The 15,306-nt window shown below is 42.8% G+C and overlaps 1 protein-coding gene across 2 annotated transcripts in view; it reads left to right on the top strand.

Annotated features, from left to right (window-relative positions):
• The first annotated feature begins 1,568 nt into the window (after positions 1 to 1,568).
• The window catches only part of PANK3 (pantothenate kinase 3), a 29,569-nt gene continuing 15,831 nt past the window's right edge, over positions 1,569 to 15,306 (top strand). The window contains exons 1-3 of one of the 2 annotated variants that reach the window (XM_006102028.3): positions 1,569 to 1,912; positions 9,650 to 10,002; positions 11,854 to 12,107. In XM_006102028.3, coding sequence (XP_006102090.1) covers positions 1,885 to 1,912; positions 9,650 to 10,002; positions 11,854 to 12,107 — 635 coding nt within the window. In that variant the 5' untranslated portion in view covers positions 1,569 to 1,884. Of the gene's footprint in view, positions 1,913 to 9,649; positions 10,003 to 11,853; positions 12,108 to 15,306 lie in introns of those variants that run through there. The other variant, XM_023743478.1, reaches the window with a different exon arrangement.

Below are 15,306 nucleotides of genomic sequence, written 5' to 3'. Positions count from 1 at the left end.
TGCACCCACCTAAGTATGTGTCCATCATTTTACTTTTTACCCAATCCCAGGGGTTTCCCTGCTTTGCTTTCTCCTGACTCTCTAGTCTATCACCAATGGATTTCATATAACCTACCTACATCACCTCCTTTGATTGCCATGTATAAATACAGATGTAACCCACCATTCTCCAGAGCATTATCTCAATTCGTTGAGGTTCTGCTTCCCGGCATATGTCGACAGTTTGGCTCAAATAAACTCACAAAAATTATTCACAGGTTCCAATGGTTTTTTACGTTAACAGCACCATTATTTTCAATGACAGCCAGAAAGATGAAATCATTTGCCTAAATTTATTACCAAGTTGTAGGACCAAAATGTGAACTCAAGTTTGAGTTCTTAATAATTATATTTCAAAGGGTGGTGGCGAGGATTAAATGTAAAGTTTAAGAAGGAAAGTACCTTGCCACGTGCCAGCGCTGAGAACGTGCGCCTATGTGGTAATGTGTGTCCCCTCCCGGCCTTATTCATAACCCTTGGCTTATCCTGTTCAAGGAAGGGGCACGAAGGCTCAGTCCTCCACTGCCAAGTCTCAAACCACTGGTTGTGGAATTCCTGGTCAGCCAACTGGGGTCAGATGTGGAGGGAAAGCCAGGAGATCCCAATGCTGTTCCTTCCCCTTCCAGCTGGAGGACTCAGAGTCTAGGAGGCAGAGGGAAAGGGGTGCCCTGACTCTCCTATGAGAACTCGAGCATCTAATTTTCTTCTCTGGGAATCGATTTCCCCTTTGGAAGCAAGGAGCTGGGCTGCAGGGCCCCTGAGGGGACCCTGGAATGGTGACCAAGAGCATGCGCTCCCCACGTGATTTAACTTCTCACATCCTGCCCATCTTCAAAATGCGTGATAGACACCATCACGAAGAATAACTGTCCATAGTACACAAAGTTGTTAAAGTAAACCAAAAGCGCTTAGCAGAGTGCCTTGGACATGGCAGGCATCCAACAAATGTCACCTATTACTACTATTGCCGTTTTTATTAACAACATCATTACTCCAACGCCAGTATTTGAGGTGTCTCTATTAAGCCGCGGGGGTTCCTTTGTAAATGTGTTTCACGGTCTGTCTTAAGAGTGGCTCCAGAGCCCTGGATTCTGTGCCTTCCATGGCACAAGGACCAGCTTTTCTGCCTCCAGGGAAACTCGCAACTTCTAGAACAGCCATGACAGTACCTGCAGAGTTTCCTTCCCCTTCTGCTCTTTCCACGGCGGGCAGAGGCCCAAGACCGGGACTTCCGCAGCCCGCCCACACCAGTCACCATTGGTCGCCTCGTCACTGGCGTGATTAAGGCCCCGCCCCCTTCTCTCTGGGACCACTCTAAGGCGATCTCCCGAATGGGAGGGGCCTCGAAGGGGCGGCCGCAATGCATCCTGGGCTTTGTAGTCCATCTACACCTCTGCAGCCAAAGAGCAGGGCCTCGCGACCCAGAGAACTACAATCCCCAGCAGCCGGGCCGCCAGCTGGGGGAAGGGGGGCTCGCGTCACGTGGGCGCTCAGCCTGGGCGGGCTATTTCTCAGTGCAGCGGTGGCAGCTGGGGGACCGGGGCCTTTTGTTTGGAGCAGCTGCAGGGGGTGGGCCCCCGGAGCGGCGAGACCGGCGGCCTTCTCCAGCTCGCTCGGTCCTGGCCGCCCCTCTCAGGGGTTGGGGGGCCACCCCCTGGGCCGGCCTCGCCTCAAACGCCTCCGTCCCGCCCTCGGCCCGCCCGCCGGCCCCGCCCGGCCAGCTAAAGGGGAAGAACTGGCTGGGCCTCCTCGCAGGGCCTAGCCACCTCCGGAGTCGCTGCCACCACCACCACCACACTCCGTGCACCGAACCCCAGGCTGCCCCTCGCCCCTCAGGCCGTCGCCATGAAGATCAAGGATGCCAAGAAACCCTGTAAGCGGGGCTTGGGCTCCCTGGGTTGGGAGAGCGCCTTGGGCCCGGTCTGGAAGCCCCTTGGCAGAGCGGCCCGGTTCCCAGCCTGTCGCCCACGGCCGGTGCCCTGCACGGGTTGGGGCAGAGGGACCATTGGGGCTCAGGGTTGGAGGTCCCCCGCCTCACCCCCCGATACTTGCATGCAAACGCCTGCCTCCCCCCTGGCCCTTTTCTCCCACTTCCTCCTCGAGGCCTGGGCGGTGCAAGAGGGAGTGTTTAACCGGAGCCTCCGGTGCCCGCTCCCAGCTTGCTCTGCCATCGTGTTGAGAATGGGTGGTCATGGCTGTCAAATTGCGCCGGAGCAGTTGCTGGTTTCTGGGCTTTTTCTGCTTGTGTCCTTGAAATCCCGGTGGGCTCCAGGGAGTTGTCACCGTTGTTATAATTAGAGCTTTTAAAGGCCTGTGCCTGTAACCCGCCGGTGACTTACTCTTGTTGAGCATAAAAACTAGTTTATGTTTGTTTAAAAAAACAAAAAGATAATACAAATCGCGGGTATGTCGGCCCTTCCAAGCCAACCACTGTTACTGGTTAACTGCTCTTAACCACTCTGAAGTATTTTGGTAAATACTCACTTTTACAACTGTATGTGCAAAACATTCTTTGGACGAGCAGATGAACTTTTATTTGCTTTCTTTTAATTTTAGCCTTTTAAAAACCTCTGGCTTCTTCCGTAAATGGCTTATTTAATCACTCCGCTATTGGGATTGTCATTCTTTAAGGGCATTCTTCCAGAGCCACTCGGAATGTGGAGAACTGTGGGATTGTGTTTATATTCTCCAGGTTTGGGAGTGTCTCAAGTGAACCAGCAGATCTCAGAAAACTGATAAAAGGGAGCACTGAGCTTTTCCCGCCCATCAGGTTTTTGTTTTTGTTTTGTTAATCCTCACCTGAGGATATTTTTTTCCCCCATTGATTTTTAGAGAAAGTGGAAGGGTGTGGGAAAGAGAGAATCATCAATGTGAGAGAGATGGGGATTTGTTGGCTCTTGCACAGGCACTGACCCAGGCTGGGATAGAGCCTGCATCGAAGGTACGCGCCCTTGACGGGAATCGAACCTGGGACCCTTCAGTCTTCCTGCTAACGCTCTGTCCACTGAGCCAAACCAACTAGGGCTGTCATCAGGTTTCTTGTGAACCTCAAAGGAGAGGCAACATAACAGAGCACCCTGAAAACTGCTGATTGTTATTTAAATGTAAAATAATTTGATCTTAATTTTACAGATGAGGAAATTGAACTTATTGAGCCCCAGAGTAACTCTTGCAATTGCAGCGCCAACCAAGGAGGGTCAGGGCCTTAGGTCTAGGTCCGCTGACTCATAGCCTCGTATTCTTTCTTCTGCGCCCATAGGGCATAGTCTAAATACTTAGAAACACAAACCTGGGAGTGACATTTGCTAATTTTTTAAAAACGCTAATGATGATTTCTTGTGCTGAAGAGTTCTTTAAAACAGTGATATGAAGACTTAAATGACAAAAGTAATATAGAAACTCTTCTAATTTACATTTGCTGAATGCAACTAATCTTGAATACATGCAGTATGTAAAACCCTTGGACATCTTCCCTCAACACATACCTTTTCTGTTCTTGTCTTAGAATTTCCATTTAGTGGAATGAGTTTACCTCTGACAGGCTCAGATTCTAACTCTTAATCCTACCAGACCTGAGGCCCTGAACCTAACTGTCCCCTATACCTGGGCTCCTGAGCATTAAAGAGAAAAAACCAACATGATATAGAAAAATGTTAGTTACATGCAAACAAGTGGTTAGAATAAGATGGAACTTGGAGACATTGTAGAAAATAGGTCTACCTTTCATCTAGCTCCAATATTCCACCTTTGTGTGGAAATTACCGAAAAATCGGTACAGCGGTCTGGTAGGGTTAAGGTATTATTTTCTTCTTGCCATGATGGTGATTTGGTTACTTAGATTTGGGAAAACTTACACTCAAGTATGAATACCACTTCAGTCAAAGGTGTTTTCAGCAAAGGTGATAATTAAAAGTTTATAAAATAAGCTTTAGGTTGAGAAATAAAAACACCTATTGATTAAAGGTAAGTTGGCTATTACAAATTGTGGGACCATTAATGTTAAAATAGGGTCATGCTGAAAAACTAGCCAGTTAATTTGATTTAGAAGTCTAAAGTAACATTTTCAGTTTCTTAATATAAAAGGTGGCTTTAAAATAAATAAATAAATGGTGACCTAATTCTTTTTTTTTTTTTTTTTTAATTCTCACCCGAGGATATTTTTCCTTTTTTTTTTTTTTAGAGAGAGAGGAAAAGACAGAGAAATGTCGATGTGAAAGAAACACATTGATTGGTTGCCTCCAGCTCGAATCCCGACCAGAGCCTGGGCCAGGGAGGAGTCTGCAAACCAGTTAGGGCTTCAGGGATATATATTTCCAGGGCAGTTCATATTTTCTTTCTCACACACAGAAAAACCCAAGATGTTCTTTATTTTACCATAAAGAATTGAGTGGGGCCCTAGCCAGTTTGGTTTGACTCATTGGATAGAGCGTCAGCCTGCGGCCTGATGGGTCCCAGGTTTGATTCCGGTCAAGGGCACAAGCCCAGGTTGTGGGCTCGGTCCTTAGTAGAGGGTGTGCAGGAGGAGCCGATGAATGATTCTCTCTCATCATTGATGTCTGTTTCTATCTCTCTCTATCTCCCTGCCTCCTCTCCCTGCCTCTCTAAAATTAATAAAATTAAAAAAAAAAAAAGAAATATATATACCTGGGAAGTGTTACTTCTAATTTTTTTAATCACTCGGATTAGATATTAGATATGTATTTGTTTTGTTTTTGAGTACTTGTATAGGGTTTTGTTTTTTTTCTCTTTTTTTTTAAAATATATTTTATTGATTTTTTACAGAGAGGAAGGGAGAGAGATAGAGAGTTAGAAACATCGATGAGAGAGAGACATCGATCAGCTGCCTCCTGCACACTCCCTACTGGGGATGTGCCCGCAACCAAGGTACATGCCCTTGACCGGAATCGAACCTGGGACCCTTCAGTCCGCAGGCCGACGCTCTATCCACTGAGCCAAACCGGTTTCGGCACTTGTATAGGGTTTTTAACACGTTAAGCACCAAGCCTGTTTTGTCTTCCTTTCCGTTTCAGTCACTGGTGACTGACATGGAGCTTAATGTGTTAAATTATAAATTTAGTGAGCACCTAGTATGTGTAAGGCACTATATGCATTGATCATGTAGCCCCTACAGCACACCACTAACTAGAAGCTATATCTCAGACTGGTTAAATAAGTAACTTTGGCTTCACACACTTTCTTACATTATCCACCTAAGGTTTAGAAAACAGTTGCTTTTAGATACATCTCTAATATATGACCAGGTTATTTACAAATGCATGTATTTAACTAGAAAATAGGAAAAGGAATTGGTTTCATCCTCTAGAACAGTGGTCGGCAAACTGCGGCTCGAAAGCCACATGCGGTTCTTTGCCCCCTTGAGTATGGCTCTTCCACAAAATACCGACTTCTGCGCATGGGCCATGAAGTTTCAATCGCACTGTACGTGCGCGGCCACACCTGGTATTTTGTGGAAGAGCCACACTCAAGGGGCCAAAGAGCTGCATGTGGCTCGCGAGCCGCAGTTTGCCAACCCACTGCTCTAGAAGATTATATAACAAAAAGATTATCATTTGCAATTATGTGTGAATTACATTCCAGGAGAAGGATGAAGTCAAACATTAACCTAATGAAAGTTTTTTGCTAGTTAAAATAGGAGAACCAAAATAATGGCAATATTTGTTTCCTTTGCTATAAGCGGTTTTTCACACCGCTTAAATATTAGATATTAAAGATACCAAAAAACTGAACAGTCATGTGTTCCTCTGCACCTAGACTGACATGATTTATTAAGGTAAAGGCTTTTTCAGCTTTTTTTTCTTGTGTGGCATGTAAACGTGATTAACAAAGTGATAGTATTATTTATATATATATTTGGCTAATCCCCACCTGAGGATATTTTTCCCATTGTACATATATATATTTTTTTAATTTGATGTGATATAGGTTTTGGAGTCTGTGCTTTGCTAACCCAAGCAGTAAGGTACCTGAAATTTTTGTCAAAGCCAGAGAGAATGATAATAGCATTTATTTGTAGTTTGTGTCTGTATAATTTGATTGGCCTTGTAAGTTGAATCACTACTTAAGAATTATCACTTTCAGAAAACATACTAAATTTATGAACCTTGACCTCAAAGGCAAGGGAAATAAAAGCAAAAATAAAGAAATGGGACTACATCAAACTAAAAAGCTTCTGCGCAGCAAAGGAAACCATCAACAAAACAAAAAGGCATCCAACCTAATAGAGAACATATTACAGATGATACCTCCAATAACTGGCTAATATCCAAAATATATAAAGAACTCATATAACTCAACAAGAACCAAAAAAATCCCATCTAAAAATGGGCAGAGGACCTGAACAGACACTTTTCCCAAGAAGACATACAGATGACCAACAGGTATCTGAAAAGATGCTCAGTGTAACTAGCTATAAGGGAAATGCAAATCTAATTTGGCATAGGATCTCTTTGGGCTGAAATTTGCATTGGGCCAATAGCAGTTAAATATGTCTTTAACCCTTTGAGTGCCAACCAATATCCTAGGAACTATGCTAAAATTGCCAAGGCATTTTGAGTTAAGGTTTTTAAATTTTTTTCCCACATAAGGAGTGAATTACTAGCATCTAATAGTGATACTGCTGGAGGAACGCAATAGCGCTCCCGGCACTTTTGGCAAAAGACAGGAGGAGCACGATTGCGCTCCCTGGCACTCTAGGGGTTAATGATCCTCTCCCACCCCTTTACCAGTACTTAGCAAGATGCCAAACTTTTATAACGGCAGCTTTTTTTGAAGTTAACAGTCTCGCTAGATATCTAATGCTGTTTACATAATCTATCTGATAAGAAACAGAATTCTTGGTAGTATTCTATGCTTATGGTAGTTCCGGATATTTTGTAATTTATGGGGAACTATTGGCAGCTCTTAGGCTCCTGTCAGAAATAGAATGGTAGCTATTGTTTTGTGTGGTTTTTTTTTTTAAACCAAATACACAGATCACAAGAGATTGTAGGAAATTCTCAGTCTAGAGAAGGTAATGTATATTTGCCATCAATAAAGTATACTTATGGAATGCATGTTTTATTTTTTAAATGTGTCCTTTGGTTCATTTTTTCACCTTGGCAGTGGAGAGTTTTATTCTCAAAAGGTAAGAAATGTTCAGGTTATATGCAGTAATTAGGCTCCTTGTGCACTGATGACCTGCTTTTAGCCTGTCCCTTGGCTAGAAGCAAAAAAGCTAGTTACTTGTCTGATTTCTTAGGAAACTAACATTTTCATAGCAGATAAATAATGTTTGAGTTCCATGCCCCCACCCCTACCCCCACTTATTTTGGTCAGTGACAAAATGATAATTTTTTTAATGCACTGGAAAATGTAATAGTTGGTCGTTAGACCAATTGCTAAATGATAGGCGTGATCATAATTAAGAATTTGTGACTTCTGTGTTCTGTTGCCTCCCCCATAGTTGTTGTTTGTTTTTTTAAAGAGAAACTTAATTTTTTAAAATATTTTTTTATTGATTTTAGAGGAAGGGAGAGGGAGAGAGAGAGAAACGTCAATGTGAGAGAAGCATCCATCGGTTGCCTCCGATACACACCCCGACCTGGGAGGAACCAGGGATCTTTATTAAGTGCACAGGCATTGTTCAACCAACTAAGCCACACCGGCCAGGGCCCCCATACTTTTTAATAGTGATTGTTTCTCTGGTATAAGGAAATGAATTCCAGAACTCTGAGTTGGAAGGCTCCCTCCCTATTCCTATGCAAATAGTGATTTATTTATTTTTGGGGGGGGGGGCAATGGCTGAGTTTCAGTCCCTACCTTCCTAATAGTAAGAAAATTGGCGTAATTGAGATCTACTAGAAATATAGGGTGTCCCAAAATTCACACAAGATTTGCAATCATAGAAAGGACATGTAATGTTCTAGTTTACTAAGAAATATATCATCTGCAATATAGAATCTCTAGTTAACCTCCTTTTTAGAGCAGACAGCACTAAAAGAACAGACATAGCTAATAGGCTAGATGTGAGAGGAATCATGGGTTTTTTGCACTGTTGATATAAAAGCTACCTCTGTGGGCAATAACCCTTAAGGAAATTGCATTATTTTTCCAATTTAATTTAGTTACTTCATAGAACCTCCTGTGTCTCTAGACCAGCGGTTCTCAACCTGTGGGTCGCGACCCCTTTGGGGATCGAACGACCCTTTCACACGAGTCGCCTAAATACATCCTGCATATCAGATATTTACATTACGATTCATAATAGTAGCAAAATTACAGTTAAGAAGTAGCAACGAAAATAATTTTATGGTTGGGGGTCACCACAACGTGAGGAACTGTATTAAAGGGTCGTGGCATTAGGAAGGTTGAGAACCACTGCTTTAGAACTTTATTCATGGTTTATTGTAAGAATTAAAAGTCCTTTACGTGTTACTGGACTTTTGCTTTTCAGAATGACAGCATTCAGGTATTTATGACCTAGGAGCAGTTAGGCTTCTGACTGGAAATGAAAATGGCATGAACTTTGAACCTGGTTATGCTGCCTCAGCTTTGTAGTTTGCTCTCTGAGTAACATTTTTATTTGTATGTATGTTTTGATGCCTGTGTGTTTGACACTGACAAAGGCCCAGAAGGAACAACTGTGAGTGTTAAGTGATTTTAATTTGTTTTGACTTTTAGAAAATAAAAGATTGTTAGCTTAATATCACCCTGTAGGGATTTTTCTATCCCAAATTTTACTTTATGTGGCAGTAATGATTTCTACCCCCTCTCCCATGAAGTCTGTAATCAAGCATTAATCAAATGGGAGAATTCATTTTGGTTATGTAACATGAGAAGGATCCTTATTTTATCTAATGCCCATTGAAAAGTACCCTAATATCTGCTCAACAGATTTGGAAAATTCTGAAGGAATCTCTGCTTTATTGGATCAATTGGGCCTATTCCATATTATTTTCTTTAACTCTGTTTATCCAAGCAAACACTTGGCTGTGAATGTCCCCTCTGTGACCGTCAGTATTGCTGCTTGCTCCTACTGATTTATTTGAATGAGGGGGAGAAGATTGATGCATAACTTTTTTAAAAATATGTTTTTATTGATTTCAGAGAGAAACGGGGGGGGGGGGAGGGAGGGAGGGAGAGAGAGAAAGAGAGAGAGAGAGAGAAACATCAGTGATGAGAGAGAATCATTGATTGGCCACCTCCTGCTTGCCCCACACTGGGGATCGAGCCCGCAACCTGGGCACCTGCCCTGACCAGGAATCAAACCATGACCTCCTGGTTCATAGGTCAACGCTGTAAGCCATGCTGGCAGGGCTTATTTTACTTTTTTAAAAAAATATGTTTATAAGTATTTCATAAAGAAAAAGGAATGCCTTGATAGGAATTAAAAGGCCCTGGGCCTTCTCTGTACGGGTTTTTAGAAAAGATGTAAAAACATTTTGAAGGGCGAAGAGGTGTTATGTTTTACCCCATACATAGAAGATATGTTTTAACCCATAAATATTATGGACTAATGATTGAGGGTAAATGAAGTTTGTGGCTAATTAACTCATTTCTAATTTGCATTTTCCAAAATATACTTATATATTTTTCCTGTTTTTATCCACAGCTTTCCCATGGTTTGGCATGGACATTGGGGGAACTCTAGTAAAACTCTCATATTTTGAACCGATTGATATCACAGCAGAGGAAGAACAAGAAGAAGTTGAGAGCTTGAAAAGTATCCGGAAATATTTGACTTCTAATGTAGCATACGGATCCACAGGTATTCGGGATGTACACCTTGAACTGAAGGATTTAACACTTTTTGGCCGAAGAGGGAACCTGCACTTTATCAGATTTCCAACCCAGGACCTGCCTACTTTTATCCAAATGGGAAGAGATAAAAACTTCTCCACATTACACACGGTGCTATGTGCTACAGGAGGTGGTGCTTACAAGTTTGAAAAAGATTTTCGCACAGTAGGTGTCTGTTACTCAAAGCCAGAAGTTGATACCCAATCTCTTCAGTTTTTAAATACTAGGCTAGGTTTCCATCCAGAGTGTTTCTTAGCTTAGTTCCTCCTGCTGATTCATGACTAGCTTTTGATTTGGGGCATTTAAACACCTTTATAAGTTAAGTAAGAAGTGCCAGAGTTGGGGTCATTGCTGTATATGATATTTGCTAAAAACCTGCTCTTTTTAGGGACTGCAACAATAAAAAGAACTTTAATGAATTTGGCAGTATACAAAGCCAGATAGAAATGTGGCTTGAATTCTCACCATTATTGTATTGTGTTTGCAGTTTTTGAGTATTAGCCATATAGTCATCTTCCCCAGAGCCACCTCCTTCCCAAACCCCAACTGAAGCCAGTGTCTTCTGATTAGTAGACACTTGATTGAAAGTCCGTTACCCCTTTTTTCCTGGTTTTATGTTACTGTCTCAAAGGCAATTTGGCAATTATTTGGATATGGCAAGAGGACTATGTAAGTGTTGATTTGGGTTATATGCTAGTAGAGGTTTGCCAGGCTTCTAGTCCTTTTCATTAGAATCAATATTTAAAAGTTGGTATTTGGGACTACTAAAATTTTTCCTTGAAAATATGCAAGTATGCCATTTAATTTCTCAATTCATATAAGTGTTAATAGAACAAAAGTGATCATTTATATATGGCTCACATAAACTACCCTCCTTGTAATTTAGGATTGTTTAAGAGTCTAAATGTTCATTATTATTTTTCTTTTTTTTTTTTAAATATATTTTATTGATTTTTTACAGAGAGGAAGGGAGAGAGATAGAGAGTTAGAAACATCGATGAGAGAGAAACATCGATCAGCTGCCTCCTGCACACCTCCTACTGGGGATGTGCCCGCAACCCAGGTACATGCCCTTGACCGGAATCGAACCTGGGACCCTTCAGTCCGAAGGCCGACGCTCTATCCACTGAGCCAAACCGGTCTCGGCCATTATTATTTTTCTTTAATTGATAATCCTGATTTCAATTTATTGAGTAATTTAAACATACATTTTATCACTTTGAGACCGGTTTGTTTGGGCATATGTTCCAAAAGCCAGGAAAGATGTCAGGCATCCCAAGTCCCTGTCACTGAATGTTAGTTTGGTCCTTTTATCCCATCTTCATGACAACTAAGATGTCCCCACAGATTTCCAAAATGCCTCCAGAGATAAAACCACCGTCACTGAGGCCACTGGACTAGATAAAGTCCCAAAGAGAATTTGACACAAAAGAAAAAAGTAAAAATGTGGGGGTCGTAGAGGATTTTGAAGTTTTGTAAAGTACATGAAAATTATCTATACTAATAAAAGGGTAACATGCAAATTGGTCAGGACGCCCTCACAGTAACAACCGAACAGCAGGCTGCATGGGACAACAAGGCTGGTGGGGGGGTTAGTGAGGGACCATCAAACGACTGAACGACAGACTGCGTGGGGTGACAAGACCAGCAGGGGGGTTAGTGAGAGACAACCAAACGACTGAACAGCAGGCTGTGTGGAGCGACCAGGCCAGCAGGGGTGTTAGTTAGGGACGACCAAACTACTGAACAGCAGGCTGTATGGGGCAACCAGGCCAGCGGGGGAGGGGGGCAGTTAGGGGCGATCATGCAGGCAGGCAGGTGAGCAGTTAGGAGCCAGCCGTTCCGGTTTGTGAGAGGGATCCCGGATTGGAGAGGGTGCAGGCTGGGCTGAGGGAGAACCCCCACCCCCCGTGCATGAATTTGGTGCACCGGGCCTCTAGTACAGTATAATTGAGTCAGTATTTTGAATGCTGGTTTTTGTTCACTTTATAAAATTTGTTGGTATTTTTTTTGCAGATTGGAAACCTCCACCTGCACAAACTGGATGAACTTGACTGTCTTGTAAAGGGCTTGCTGTATATAGATTCTGTCAGTTTCAATGGACAAGCAGAGTGCTATTATTTTGCTAATGCCTCAGAACCTGAGAGATGCCAAAAGATGCCTTTTAACCTGGACGACCCCTATCCACTGCTGGTAGTGAACATTGGCTCAGGAGTCAGTATTCTAGCAGTCCATTCCAAAGACAACTACAAACGAGTAACTGGGACAAGGTAAGTAACGTTTTTCTTTTTGCAGCATTCACACTGTGTTATGAAATCAATATATTAATACTAGATTCATCAGAAAAATATATATTTGTGCAAAAATGTAGATGTGCAAATATAAATTAAAGCGTTGCAGATAATATCATGTAATGACTCAATTTAATATCATTAAATATTTATATTGGGTTATTGCCAATTGGCATTAAAGCTTCCATAATGTTAAGTGAATTTTTGCCCTGGCCAGTTGAGCATCATCCTGTGTACCAAAAGATTGCCGGTTCAATTCCTGGTCAAGGCACATACCAGGTTGCGGGTTCATTCCCGGTCGGGGTGCATAAGGAAGGCATCCCATTAAGGTTTCTCTCATATCACTGTTTCTTTCTCTCCCTCTCACTTCCTTTCTCTCTAAATTCAATAAAAACATAAATTGAATTTTTGTCTGGAATGGTTCCAGTGACTTTTTTATTTTCCAAAGCATTTTTCTTGCCTTTTTTTTTTACATTTTTATAGGTGTATTTAAGCCTAAAGCTTGCCATCTGCTGGTTTCATGCAGAGTATTGGGTAATGTTATAGGATGAATTAGTATGCGCTCTTTATGGGATAATATTAATGTTCCAAATATCCCTTCAAATTTTCTATAGTACCTGAAATATGAATGTGAAATGAGATTTTAAATTTTTTCTTATCATTCTGATATATACTTGATTGACATTTAAGGAGGGTGGAGACTCCTTTATTTAATTTAGATCGATTTGGGGATATTTCAGATTGATTTGTGGAAAGCTCATTTCAATTTTTTTAAATATATTTTTTATTGAATTCAGAGAGGAAGGGAGAGAGAGAGATAGAAACACCAATGATTAGGGGAGAAACCAAGATGGCGGCATAGGTAAACACAGGAAATTGCTGCCTCGCACAACCACTTCAAAAATACAACTAAAAGACAGATCGGACATCATCCAGAACCACGGGAAGGCTGGCTGAGTGGAAATTCTACAACTAGAAGGAAAGAGAAAAGCACACTGAGACTCAGAGGAGGTGCGGTGCGGAAGTAAAATACAAAGGTGCAGAGGTGCATGTGGAGAGGGCTGGTGGCTGAGGACACGGTTGTCTTTTTCAATCGGGAGGGAGTCTCAAGCTCTGAGCTCCAGTTCTGGGCGAGTCTCTGGGGACCCATACTCATACGGGAGAAACGGGACTGTCTGGCATCGGTTGGAACTTGAGGGCAGCTTTCTCTTGGAGGTGCTCGCAGCGATTGCCGGGACACTGAGAAGCGGGACCTCTGAGGGCAGGACTGAGAGCAGCCATAACTGCTCGCTCCGCCCGCCCTGTTGATCCCCTGGGACCCCGCCCCGCCCAAGCCATGCACGGAGGCTTTTGCATGTGAAAGGCCTGGCCCTTTGCAATCTGAAAATAACTTAACAAACTGCAGCTGCCCCAAGGCCCCACGGCAACTTGCATTGCTTCACAGCTGGCTTCTGCTGGGTAGCCTCAGGCAGAGGCTAGATTAGCACCTCCTTAGAGATCCAGGAGCCAGTGCGCCCGCCCGGTGGTCAGAGTGGGACCATCCAGATTGCAGCTCCTCAGATCCATAAAGGACACACTCGGGGCAGACTCAGTGAGCACCAAAGCCCCACTGAAGCAAGTCTTGTCCCGGAGGGGTGTCTCTAGCACAGAAGTTCTCCCACTGCAGAAACAGCTGATTCTCACAGCCAATTGGCCTGGAGGTCAATCCCTCCCAGTGTTACCTACAACAATCAAGGCTTAACTACAACAAGACTGTGCACAAAGCCCACAAGGGGGTGCACCAAGAGGGTCTACCTCAGGTAATTGGGGAGGCTGAGCCACTGGGCCCTATAGGACACTTAGCACAGAAAGCCACTCTATCGACACAGCGAAGCATAAAAAATGCCGAGACAAAAAAAAAACAGGACAGAAATGGAGGAAAGCAAACTACTGGATATAGAGTTCAAAACCACACTTTTAAGGTTTTTCAAGAATTTTCTAGAAACCGCCAATAAACTTAATGAGACCCTCAAGAAATCTAGTGAGGCCCTCGAGGTTGTGATAAAGGACCAACTAGAAATTAAGCATACGCTGACTGAAATAAAGAATATTATACAGACTCCCAACAGCAGACCAGAGGATCGCAAGAATCAAGTCAAAGATTTGAAATACGAAGAAGCAAAAAAACACCCAACCGGAAAAGCAAAATGAAAAAAGAGCCCTAACTGGTTTGGCTCACTGGATAGAGCGTTGGCCTGCGGACTGAAGGGTCCCAGGTTCGATTCCGGTCAAAGGCATGTACCTTGGTTGCGGGCACATCCCCAGTAGGGGGTGTGCAGGAGGCAGCTGATCGATGTTTCTAACTCTCTATCCCTCTCCTTTCCTCTCAGTAAAAAATCAATAAAATATTTTTAAAAAAAAAAGAATCCAAAATTATGAAGATAGTGTAAGGAGCCTCTGGGACAGCTTCAAGCGTACAAACATCCGAATTATAGGGGTGCCAGAAGAAGAGAGAGAGAGCAAGATATTGAAAACCTATTTGAAGAAATAATGACAGAAAACTTCCCCCACCTGGTGAAAGAAATAGACTTACAAGTCCAGGAAGCGCAGAGAACCCCAAACAAAAGGAATCCAAAGAGGACCACACCAAGACACACCATAATTAAAATGCCAAGAGCAAAAGACAAAGAGAGAATCTTAAAAGCAGCAAGAGAAAGACAGTCAGTTACCTACAAGGGAGTACCCATACGACTGTCAGCTGATTTCTCAACAGAAACTTTGCAGGCCAGAAGGGAGTGGCAAGAAATAGTCAAAGTGATGAATGCCAAGAACCTACAACCAAGATTACTTTATCCAGCAAAGCTATCCAGAATTGAAGGTCAGATAAAGAGCTAAAGGAGTTCATCACCACCAAACAGATTAGGAAATGCTGAAAGGTATCCTTTAAGAAGAGGAAGAAGAAGAAAAAGGTAAAGATACAAATTATGAACAACAAATACACATCTATCAACAAGTGAATCTACAAATCAAGCGAATAAATAATCTGATGAACAGTATGAACTGGTGATTATAATAGAATCAGGGGCATAGAAAGGGAATGGACTGACTATTCTTGGGAGTGGAAAGGGTGTGGGGGATGCGGGAAGAGACTGGACAAAAATCGTGCACCTATGAATGAGGACAGTGGGGTGGGGTGAGT

Source organism: Myotis lucifugus, unplaced genomic scaffold (genome assembly GCF_000147115.1).
Source record: "Myotis lucifugus unplaced genomic scaffold, Myoluc2.0 scaffold_394, whole genome shotgun sequence".
NCBI lineage: Eukaryota > Metazoa > Chordata > Mammalia > Chiroptera > Vespertilionidae > Myotis > Myotis lucifugus.
This window is presented reverse-complemented; position numbering and strand designations above follow the sequence as displayed.